General features: G+C 46.1%; 1 protein-coding gene across 1 annotated transcript in view; it reads right to left on the bottom strand.

Annotated features, from left to right (window-relative positions):
- Positions 1-12,263, bottom strand: part of HORMAD2 (HORMA domain containing 2) — an 86,190-nt gene that overhangs the window by 28,131 nt on the left and 45,796 nt on the right. The window contains exon 10 of the mRNA XM_044989535.1: positions 11,897-12,144. Within this exon, the coding sequence (XP_044845470.1) occupies positions 11,897-12,144 (248 nt within the window). The remainder of the gene's footprint in view (positions 1-11,896; positions 12,145-12,263) is intronic.

The following is a 12,263-nucleotide window of genomic DNA, read 5'->3' as shown; positions in this document are numbered from 1 at the left end:
TACTGACCGGTAGCTGTCTGGCGTTGCAAGTTTCCAGAGGGCTATGGCCACTCGCTTCTGCACACTCAGGGCTGCTCGCATCCGTGTGTCCTGGCGCTTCAGGGCAGGGGCCAGCAAGTCACAGAGTTCAAGGAAAGTGCCCTTACGCATCCTGAAGTTTCGCAGCCACTGTGATTCATCCCAGACCTGCAGCACTATGCGGTCCCACCAGTCCGTGCTTGTTTCCCGGGCCCAGAATCGCCGTCCCATAGCATGAACGTGACCCATTGCCACCATAATCTCCACAGCGCGGCGTACCGTGCTTTGTGAGAGGTCTGTGCCACTCTCACACTTCACGTCCTCACCGCGCTGCCGGAGCCTCCTCGCCCGATTTCTCAGCAGCTGACTGTGGAAGAGGTGTTCGATAAGGTGCGAGGAGTTGACAACGGCCATAAGTGCAGCGATGATCGCAGCGGGCTCCATGCTCGCAGTGCTGTGGCGTCCGCGCTGTCACTGACCAGAAAAGTGCGCGAACAGAGTTCCCGCCAGCGCTTTCAAGGAGAGAGGGCGGGAGTGACGGTTGAATGATGACAGTTACCCAAAACCACCCTCGACACATTTTTCCCCCAGAAGGCATTGGGGGCTCTACCCAGCATTCCAATGGGAAGCGGGGACTGCGGGAACTGTGGGATAGCTGCCCAGAATGCACCGCTTCCAATGTCGACGCTTGCCCCGTTAGTGTGGACTCACAAAGTCGAATTAGTGTCCTTAGTGTGGATACACAAATTCGAATTCATCAGGTCGAATACACAAATTCGACCTAAGTTAAATCGAACTACTCCTGTAGTGTAGACATACCCTGAGTTAGCTGCTGAAGCCAATATTTTAAGTTTCTCATGTTGACCTGGCTGACATAGTCCATTTAATTTTGGGGTTTTTTTTAAAACAAATATTTCATATGCTTGTTTCGTTAAAATATTATATGTTTGCTGTTGAAGAAAAAAAACAGAATACATAACTGTGACATTCCCCTCTGGTGTTATCTGGACCAGTGACCTGCTAGGCCTCTCCAATCCTTGACTCTGGGAGCCAGCCTTACCCTGCTCAGCTGTGGGAACCCCCACTCCTGGGCTGTTCACACACAGCCTTTGGCATGTAAGCTGCTCCCAGCTACTTGCAGGCGAATGACACTAGCCAATATCTCCGGTCCCTGACACAACCCTGGGAACCTCCGTCTTGCAGTGCCCAGTTATGAATCATAGAATATCAGGGTTGGAAGGGACCTCAGGAGGTCATCTAGTCCAACCCCCTGCTCAAAGCAGGACCAATTCCCAACTAAATCATCCCAGCCAGAATCTGACAATTGTTAATGAATTTTAACCTCAGAACACCACTGTGAGGAAGGGATAAGAAACTAAGAATTCTGGTCCCTTTGTGCTGATGGATCCAGTCAGCTGGTGTACCTTTGGCATAGCTGTGAGGAAGGAGGCATGGCTGGAGTGCTGCTGCAATCATAGAATATCAGGGTTGGAAGGGGCCTCAAGAGATCATCCAGTTCAACCCCCTGCTCAAAGCAGGACCAATTCCCAACTAAATCATCCCAGCCAGGGCTTTGTCAAGCCGGGCCTTAAAAACTTCTAAGGAAGGAGATTCCACCACCTCCCTAGGTAACCCATTCCAGTGCTTCACCACCCTCCTAGTGAAAAAGTTTTTCCTAATGTCCAACCTAAACCTCCCCCACTGCAACTTGAGACCATTACTCCTTGTTCTGGCATCAAGTACCACTGAGAACAGCCTAGCTCCATTCTCTTTGGAACCCCCTTTCAGGTAGTTGAAAGCAGCTATCAAATCCCCCCTCATTCTTCTCTTCTGCAGACTAAACAATCCCAGTTCCCTCAGCCTCTCCTCATAAGTCATGTGCTCCAGCCCCCTAATCATTTTTGTTGCCCTCCGCTGGACTCTTTCCAATTTTTCCACATCCTTCTTGTACTGTGGGGCCCAAAACTGGACACAGTACTCCAGATGAGGCCTCACCAATGTCGAATAGAAGGGAATGATCACATCCCTCGATCTGCTGGCATTGCCCCTACTTATACAGCCCAAAATGCCGTTAGCCTTCTTGGCAACAAGGGCACACTGTTGACTCATATCCAGCTTCTCGTCCACTGTAACCCCTAGGTCCTTTTCTGCAGAACTGCTTCCTAGCCATTTGGACCCTAGTCTGTAACAGTGAATGGGATTCTTCCGTCCTAAGTACAGGACTCTGCACTTGTCCTTGTTGAACCTCATCAGGTTTCTTTTGGCCCTGTCCTCTAATTTGTCTAGGTCCCCCTGTATCGTATCCTTACCCTCCAGCGTATCTACCACTCCTCCCAGTTTAGTGTCATCTGCAAACTTGCTGAGAGTGCAGTCCACACCATCCTCCAGATCATTAATGAAGATATTGAACGAAACCTGCCCCAGGACCGACCCTTGGGGCACTCCGCTTGATACCGGCTGCCAACTAGACATGGAACCATTGATCACTACCCATTGAGCCCGATGATTTAGCCAGCTTTCTATCCACCTTATAGTCCAATCATCCAGCCCATACTTCTTTAACTTGCCGGCAAGAATACTGTGGGAGACTGTATCAAAAGCTTTGATAAAGTCAAGGAATAACACATCCACTGCTTTCCCCTCATCCACAGACCCAGTTATCTCCTCATAGAAGGCAATTAGGTTAGTCAGGCATGACTTGTCCTTGGTGAATCCATGCTGACTGTTCCTGATCACTTTCCTCTCCTCTAATTGCTTCAGAATTGATTCCTTGAGGACCCACTCCATGATTTTTCCAGGGACTGAGGTGAGGCTGACTGGCCTGTAGTTCCCTGGATCCTCCTCCTTCCCTTTTTTAAAGATGGGCACTACATTAGCCTTTTTCCAGTCATCCGAGACCTCCCCCGTTCGCCATGAGTTTTCAAAGATAATGGCCAATGGCTCTGCAATCACATCTGCCAACTCCTTTAGCACCCTTAGATGAAGCGCATCCGGCCCCATGGACTTGTGCTTCTCCAGTTTTTCTAAATAGTCCCAAACCACTTCTTTCTCCACAGAGGGCTGGTCACCTTCTCCCCATGCTGTCCTGCCCAGTGCAGCAGTCTGGGAGCTGACCTTGTTTGTGAAGACAGAGGCAAAAAAATCATTGAGTACATTAGCTTTTTCCACATCCTCTGTCACTAGGTTGCCTCCCTCATTCAGTAAGGGGCCCACCCTTTCCTTGACTTTCTTCTTGTTGCTAACATACCTGAAGAAACCCTTCTTGTTACTCTTAACATCTCTTGCTAGCTTGAACTCCAAGTGTGATTTGGTCTTCCTGATTTCACTCCTGCATGCCTGAGCAATAGTTTTATACTCCTCCCTGGTCATTTTTCCAATCTTCCACTTCTTGTAAGCTTCTTTTTTGCGTTTAAGATCAGCAAGGATTTCACTGTTAAGACAAGCTGGTCGCCTGCCATATTTACTATTCTTCCTACACATCGGGATGTTTTTTTCCTGCAACCTCAATAAGGATTCTTTAAAATACAGCCAGCTCTCCTGGACTCCTTTCCCCTTCATGTTATTTTCCCAGGGGATCCTGCCCATCGGTTCCCTGAGGGAGTCAAAGTCTGCTTTTCTGAAGTTCAGGGTCCGTATTCTGCTGCTCTCCTTTCTTCCTTGTGTCAGGATCCTGAACTCGATCATCTCATGGTCACTGCCTCCCAGGTTCCCATCCACTTTTGCTTCCCCTACTAACTCTTCTCTGTTTGTGAGCAGCAGGTCAAGAAGAGCTCTGCCCCTAGTTGGTTCCTCCAGCAATTGCACCAGGAAATTGTCCCCTACACTTTCCAAAAACTTCCTGGATTGTCTGTGCACCGCTGTATTGCTCTCCCAGCAGATATCAGGGTGATTAATGTCTCCCATGAGAACCAGGGACTGCAATATAGAGGCAGTCAGCAGCGAACCAGCTGAGCGGCGAACAGCAGAGGCTAACAGAGGGAGTTTGTCTGGCATCTGTCCGAGAGGAGGTACGCTAAGTGCTGCATTAGGGGGGCTGTGTTGGTGAGTATCTGAGTGTCTGTTGCAGGGACAGTTTGTCAGTTGGACCGTGTGCTTGATTGTTTGTTTGTTTGTTTGAAAAGTGTGAATTGGGAAAGCTTTGTTCCAGGTGGGCCTTGAGTGGGCCTGACTGCTATATGCCTGCTGGACACTGCAAGCTTATATAAGTTCGTCAATTTAACAAAGAAACTGATATGTACCAGGCTTGTTCTCCCAAGGGGAGGCTCTGACACACTGCAAACCAAATGCACTGCTTCAGATAGAATAAACAGATTTATTAACTATAAAGGTAGATTTAAGTGATTATAAGTCAAAGCCTAATAATTCAGATTTGGTCAAATGAAATAAAAGTAAAACGCATTCTAAGCTGATCTAAAACTTTCAATGTCCTTAAAAATTTAGATGCTTCTCACCACAGGCTGGCTGGTTACTTTTCAGTCAGGCTCTTCCCTTTAAACAGCATTTCAGTTGCTTGGTGGTGGTGTCTGTAGATGTAGGTGGGAGAAAGAGAGAGCATGGCAAATGTCTCTCCCTTTTATCATGTTCTTTCTTTCCTCTTGGCTTTGCCCCCCTGCCCCCTTCAGAGTCAGGTGAGCATTACCTCATCGCAGTCCCAAACTGCCCAAAGGAAGGGGGTGACTCCCTCAAGGGTCTAACAGATTATTTTGTTGTTGCCTAGGCCAGTGTCCATTGTTCCTGTGAGGCTGGGCTGGGTTTGTCCCATCCATGCCCTGACGAGGTGTGAACTGCCTCTCTGTTCTTGGAGAGTTTTTGCCTGGGCTTCCTTTAAGCCATGAGGAGACATTTTCAGCCTCATAACTATATTCATGAAATTATAACATAACATTACTGTAACAATTACTATAACATCACTATAACAACCATGCTCAGTGCATTATGAGCCTTCCGAAGACCCCCAACATGACAAACTTTGCATTGGATACCACACAATCATTTTATAAAGATGAACATGGGGGTGTAGGGTGTTCCCCCGAGGTACAGAGCATCACAACAACATTGTTGTTTTAGTTAAATAAAACAATTTAAATGTCTGTCTGGTGACAGTCTCCTCCTAATACAGCATGGCAAGAAAATCCTCCAAATATTAATGATTAACCTGTTGAATTGGAGATAGTTCATCTTCCAAAGACTTCATAAATATCTGCTTCAATTACCTTTGGTAAATGAAACAACCAAACAATCATTCATTTTCTGATATAGCTGTAAAACTCATCTGAAGAGTTTTCAAAATAAATTGCTTTAAACATGTATAGTGTGTATCTTCTAAAAATGAAACCTACATCTATCTCTGAGTTGTGAAGAATATGTATTAAGGTTATAACAACCAACAAGAATGCTCTTTTATGTATAAATCTACAATTAAACTGAGTCTTCCTGATTTAATTTGATTTAAATCAAACCCACCCTGGTTGAAGATCACTCATTCTGAATTTAAATGCTTCCAGTGCTTTCCCAATCCCACTTACCCATCCTCAACTACATGCCCTGCGTGGAAATGTAACAAAGAAGTATGGGCTGGATGAATGGACGGTAAGGTGGATAGAAAACTGGCTAGATGGTCGGGCTCAACGGGTAGTGATCAATGGTTCCATGTCTAGTTGGCAGCCGGTATCAAGTGGAGTGCCCCGAGGGTCGGTGCTGGGGCCGGTTTTGTTCAATATCTTCATTAACGATCTGGAGGATGGTGTGGACTGCACCCTTAGCAAGTTTGCAGATGACACTAAACTGGGAGGAGTGGTTGATACGCTGGAGGGTAGGGATAGGATACAGAGGGACCTAGACAAATTAGAGGATTGGGCCAAAAGAAATATGATGAGGTTCAACAGGACAAGTGCAGAGTCCTGCACTTAGGACGGAAGAATCCCATGCACTGCTACAGACTAGGGACCGAATGGCTGGGCAGCAGTTCTGCAGAAAAGGACCTAGGGGTTACGGTGGACGAAAAGCTGAATATGAGTCAGCAGTGTGTCCTTGTTGCCAAGAAGGCTAATGGCATTTTGGGTTGTATAAGTAGGGGCATTTCCAGCAGATCGAGGGAAGTGATCATTCCCCTCTACTCAGCACTGGTGAGGCCTCATTTGGAGTACTGTGTCCAGTTTTGGGCCCCACAGTACAAGAAGGATGTGGATAAATTGGAGAGAGTCCAGCGGAGGGCAACAAAAATGATTAGGGGGGCTGGAGCACATGACTTATGAGGAGAGGCTGAGGGAACTGGGATTGTTTAGTCTGCAGAAGAGAAGACTGAGGGGGGATTTGATAGCTGCTTTCAACTACCTGAAAGGGGGTTCCAAAGAGGATGGATCTAGACTGTTCTCAGTGGTAGAAGATGACAGAACAAGGAGTAATGGTCTCAAGTTGCAGAGGGGGAGGTTTAGGCTGGATATTAGGAAAAACTTTTTCACTAGTAGGGTGGTGAAGAACTGGAATGGGTTACCTAGGGAGGTGGTGGAATCTCCTTCCTTAGAGGTTTTTAAGGTCAGGCTTGACAAAGCCCTGGCTGGGATGATTTAGTTGGGTTTGGTCCTGCTTTGAGCAGGGGGTTGGACTAGATGACCTTCTGAGGTCCCTTCCAACCCTGAGATTCTATGATTCTATGATTTTCAAAAGAGGTCAGGGCCAGATTTTTAAAAGGTCAGCACCAAAAGCTGGGGCCAGATTTTCAAAATTGCTCAGCTGCCAGCACCTCCCACCGTGACATTCATGGACAGATTTTCAGATCAACCTACGCTGAACTGTGACAGATTTGAGACCTGGGAAGTGTAAAGAGTTCAAACAGTGAGGCTGAAATGTGCCAGATGGGCATGGACTTTTGGGAAAATAAGCTGTTGAGTTTCCTGGGAATCCTTGGGGAATGGTTAGTGCAAATTCCACAACCGCATTTATGCAAAAACTCAGCCTTTTGAAGCTATGCCCTGAGGAAAGAGCCACTGGTAACTGGTGACTACCTGTTCCTAGAGATCAAAGGCCCGAGCTGTATAAATAAACTGCTGAATTGTCCAGGTGGGTCTGGTTCCTGATCTAAAACCTGACAAACACATAACCAAAGGGGCAAACTCAGCATAGGGTTTGAAAGACTGACACATACCAGAGCTCTGACCTCTGATAAGCTTTTAGTATGCATGTAGGTTCTTTTATTGTTTTCTATGTTTTCTCTGTAATGCTTTTGCCCTAAGAATAAATGCAGTTTGCTTTGTGAAAGTGGTTGGTGACTGGTGAGCACTGTTTTGGTCCCTAAAAAACGAGTAAACTACAGGTGCTGGACCCCAGTCAGACCTGCTGGAAAAACCACAGTGAGGTGCAGAGGGACAGCAAGCCCAAACCCCCATCTGAAGGGAGTGTGGGGCAGGTCTCTCCGCAAGGAGAGGTGATGACTGGGAAGCCTAAAACCTAAAGTGGGTGCCCTCGAAAAAGACCAGGGGTGGGTAGGTGGGTGAGGGACAAAGGTGCAGTTAACCCAGAAAACTGTGACACCAACACGCTGAGCTCGTTTGAAAAATCTGACCTCTATGGCTCCCCATTTTCCATGGTTAGTTATTGGTTATGGGAGCACAGCATCTCGCTGAATGATGCCAAGCGATGGAGAGGCACAACAATTTGTACATTCCTCTTAAAAGGCTGGGTACAATATAATGGGAATGGTCCCATATTGGGATAGGAGGAGTGTGGGTTTGTGTCAAACAGAACTAGTGGAATACAGTCTCCACCATCTTTATTTAACTCATTGGCAGGTTTTCAGGCAGCTCCTCTAGATGCATGTAGGCACAGAGATTACAGCAGCTAGATCAGGTGTTCTCAAACTTCATTGCACTGCAATGCCCGTGACAACAAAAATTACTACATGACCCCAGGAGGGAGGACCAAAGCCTGAGCCCACCTGAGCCCCCCACTCTATGTGGGGGGAGGGGGCCAAAGCCAAAGCCCAAGGGCTCCAGCCCCAGACAGGGGTCCTGTAACCTGAGCCCTGCCGTACAGAGCTGAAACTCTTGGGCTTCGGTCCTGGGCGGAGGGGTTCGGGCGTCAACTTTGGCCCTGGGTAGTGCAACTTGGGCACCAGAAAGTATAAATAAAGTATAAGCCAGTCCTGGCGACACAAACAGGGTCACAACCCACCGTGGTGTCCCAATCCACAGTTTGAGAACCGCTGTGCTAAATAATGTATTTCTTCTATTTCCTCTTCCCAACTCTTTCAGCGGGAAGGTCTGAAGGTCCAAGTTTGGACTCTGCCAAATACAGGGCATATATGGGAGGCCTTTCATCTTGGCAAGGCAGGAACCAAGTCCTACACTCTCCAGTCCTTATAGATATTAGGGTTTTAGGCCTCCATTTCCTACACATAATCCCTTTAATTTCCTAACCTACTAATATGTAGCTCACCCAGGTTCACAACATAATCCCAGGAACACACCCTAGTAATCAGATTCGTGTGATAGTCTCTGAGCTGAGATCTCCCATGGCAAGTGACCCTCTAGACTGGCTCAAACTTACTCCATCATTTGTAGACACATTTGATGTGGGGGTAGGGATAGCTCAGTGGTTTGAGCATTGGCCTACTAAACCCAGGGTTGTGAGCTCAATCCTTAAGGGGGCCATTTGGGGATTGGTCCTGCTTTGAGCAGGGGGTTAGACTAGATGATCTCTTGAGGTCCCTTCCAAGCCTAATAATCAATGATGTTCTACTAATACTATGTAATACAGGTTGATAGGGCCTAATCCAAAATCCACCAATCGTTGGGACTCTTTTCATTGACTTCAATGGGCTTTGGCTCAGGCATCTAGAGAGGTACACACACAGAATAAAACTTCAGATAGATGTGTCAGAGAGATAAGAGGCAGAAATTCACATTTTGATTTGACATGAGACTTCATAACTTTGAAAAGGTCATTATTTGTACACATTGGAGTCTCTCTTGTTTTAGGCCTTTGGAAGCAGAACTATTCCAGAATAAAGTCACTTTTATTTCGGAATCCAGTAACCATACAGGGAGTTATTCCAGAATAATTCTTCCATTATAGCTATGTTGGCCAATAGCCCTGTATAGACAAGCCCTTGTATTTGGACTGTAGACTCTTTGGGGCAGGGACTGTCACTTCTTAGGTGTTTGTACAGCAACGAGCACAGTGGCGTCCTTGCTCTATGTTTGAGGCTTCTAAATGCTACCAGAATAATGTCTGTGACATGGTTAGGTCTGAGCTGTACAAGACACTAATGTGGAGAGAGTCTCTCCCAGAAGATCTCCTGATCTAGAAGACAGACATGGGAGAAGTAAAGGACACACTGGGAAATCCAAAGAAGAGAACACTATTTAAAAACACCACCACCACCTAGCCTTTATATTGCACTTTTCATCTGTAGACATAAAAGCACTTAACAAAAGAAGTGATCATAATTATCCCCATTTCAGAAATGAGAGAGCTAAGGCACAGGGAGTTGAAATGACTTAGAATCATAGAATATCAAGGTTTGAAGGGACCTCAGGAGGTCATCTAGTCCAACCCCCTGCTCAAAGCAGGACCAATTCCCAACTAAATCATCTCAGCCAGGGCTTTGTCAAGCCTGACCTTAAAAACCTCTAAGGAAGGAGATTCCACCACCTCCCTAGGTAACCCATTCCAGTGCTTCACCACCCTCCTAGTGAAAAAGGTTTTCCTAATATCCAACCTAAACCTCCCCCACTGCAACTTGAGACCATTACTCCTTGTTCTGTCATCTTCTACCACTGAGAACAGTCTAGATCCATCCTCTTTGGAACCCCCTTTCAGGTAGTTGAAAGCAGCTATCAAATCCCCCCTCATTCTTCTCTTCTGCAGACTAAACAATCCCAGTTCCCTCAGCCTCTCCTCATAAGTCATGTGCTCCAGCCCCCTAATCATTTTTTTGCCCTCTGCTGGACTCTTTCCAATTTTTCCACATCCTTCTTGTAGTGTGGGGCCCAAAACTGGACACAGTACTCCAGATGAGGCCTCACCAGTGCTGAATAGAGGGGAATGATCACATCCCTTGATCTGCTGGCAATGTCCCTACTTATACAGCCCAAAATGCCATTAGCCTTCTTGGCAACAAGGGCACACTGTTGACTCATATCCAGCTTCTCGTCCACTGTAACCCCTAGGTCCTTTTCTGCAGAACTGCTGCCTAGCCATTCGGTCCCTAGTCTGTAGCAGTGCATGGGATTCTTCCGTCCTAAGTGCAGGACTCTGCACTTGTCCTTGTTGAATCTCAGATCACCTAGCTATCCAATGGCAGATCTGGGCATCGAACAGCAAGTCTCCTGAATCCCAGTTGAGTGCTCTAGCCTCAGTAATGAGATGGAGAAGAAAATGTTATTTATCCAAGGAATTAAGGTTTCAGAGTAGCAGCTGTGTTAGTCTGTATCCGCAAAAAGAACAGGAGTATTTGTGGCACCTTAGAGACTAAAAAGCAACAATGAGTCCTGTGGCACCTTAAAGACACATGTGTCTGACAAAGTGGGTATTCACCCACGAAAGCTTATGCTCCAATACATCTGTTAGTCTTTAAGGTGCCACAGGACTCCTTGTTGCTTTTTACAGTTCCAGACTAACACGGCTACCCCTCTGATACTTAGAGACTAACAAATTTATTTCAGCATAAGCTTTCATGGGCTACAGCCCACTTCATCAGATGCATAGACTGGAACATACAGCAAGGAGATATTTATACATACAGAGGACATGAAAAGGTGGAAGTAGCCATACCAACTGTAAGAGGCTAATCAATTGAGATGAGCTATCATCAGCAGGAGAAAAAAACTTTTGAAGTGATAATCAAGATGACCCATAGAAGGTGTGAGGATACTTAACATGGGGAAGAAGTAGAGACTTTAACAAGAACCAGGCCAAAATCTATTCTCAGTTATGAACATGCAGGCCCACTGGCATTCGGCTCAGAAGAGGTAATTTAATGCCAGAAAAGGTACATGAGACAATTCTGATATGATAGCATTTTAATGTTCACTTTGCACTGATGGAAATGATGCCACAAAGTTCAGGGTAATGGAGACTCAGATCCCACGGATTTTTAAAAAAGCATTTTTCAATCTGTTTACAGATTGGTGAAGATAATCCAGAAAAGCTAGATTATTTGGATAAAAAAAATTAGCTCCCTGAATTGATCTCCTCCACAGATTCTCATTCTCAGATTGTGCACTCAGAACAAAAACCTGATACAACTTACAAGTCAATGTTATGTCTCTGTACTACTGGGGACAATTTTAAAACTGGTCTACACATAGACCCAATGGACAAGAAGAACCAGGATGGGCCTATGGAGAAGTCACATTCAGAGACCATAAATTACAGCTAACAGCTATATAACCTAGTTCCCCATCATTCTGCCTTCCTTCCTACATTGCCAGTGTGAAATCCTAGGAGTTGTACCACTGATTTCAATGGGGCCATGATTTCACCCCCAGTGTGCAAGACTGGAGACATTATTATGATGTCCAAAACAAGAGTTTTAGCACCACCAGAAGCTGTACAGTTTTTTCATCCATAGATCTTAAAGCTCTTTACAAGGGTGGGTCAGTGTCATTAGCCTCATTTTGCAGATGGGGAGGATGAGATACAGAGAGAGGATGTGGCTTGCCAAGTGAGTTAGTGCAATGTTAGGAAAAAACTTTAGGTCTGCTGACTTCCAGCACCCTGCTTATGCCACAGCACTGCTGCCATACCTCAAAATACTGCTAAGCGAGAACAGGTTAAAGCTGGAATTCTTTAAAAATGTCTTTTTTTTCAGGGGAGACAATAAAGGCAAAACCCACTCCCCACAGTAACTGCTGGTGACTTGGAGCCATTTCCTTACCTTGGTACTACTCTCTTCTTCGTCACAATCTAGCCCTTGATGGGAGATCTCAGTAGGGCCGTTCTCCTGGATCAGGCTGCTTCCCAAAGTCCTCATCCTCTTGCTCTCAGTTGTCACTCTTACTTTCAGGATATGAAACCCAGTGGATATGGACCCAACTTTCAGGTTGACAGGGTCTCCATCAAACAACAGGTTATCTGGGCTGCTGTCTTCCTTAAAGCCAGGGGGCTGGTAATCATCAGGAGTTACTGCACAGGGAAGAGTGTCCTCAGTTGATAGACTAAATTCTAAGCCACTTTAATCTGCAATAATGGACAAATCCAGTACCTAGCGCAATTAGGTGGGGCTCTGGATAGATTCAATTGGG

The sequence above is a fragment of the Mauremys mutica genome, chromosome 16, assembly GCF_020497125.1.
Source record: "Mauremys mutica isolate MM-2020 ecotype Southern chromosome 16, ASM2049712v1, whole genome shotgun sequence".
Classification (NCBI taxonomy): Eukaryota; Metazoa; Chordata; order Testudines; family Geoemydidae; genus Mauremys; species Mauremys mutica.
Note: the sequence above shows the minus strand (reverse complement) of the source record. Positions and strands in the feature narration are given on the sequence as shown.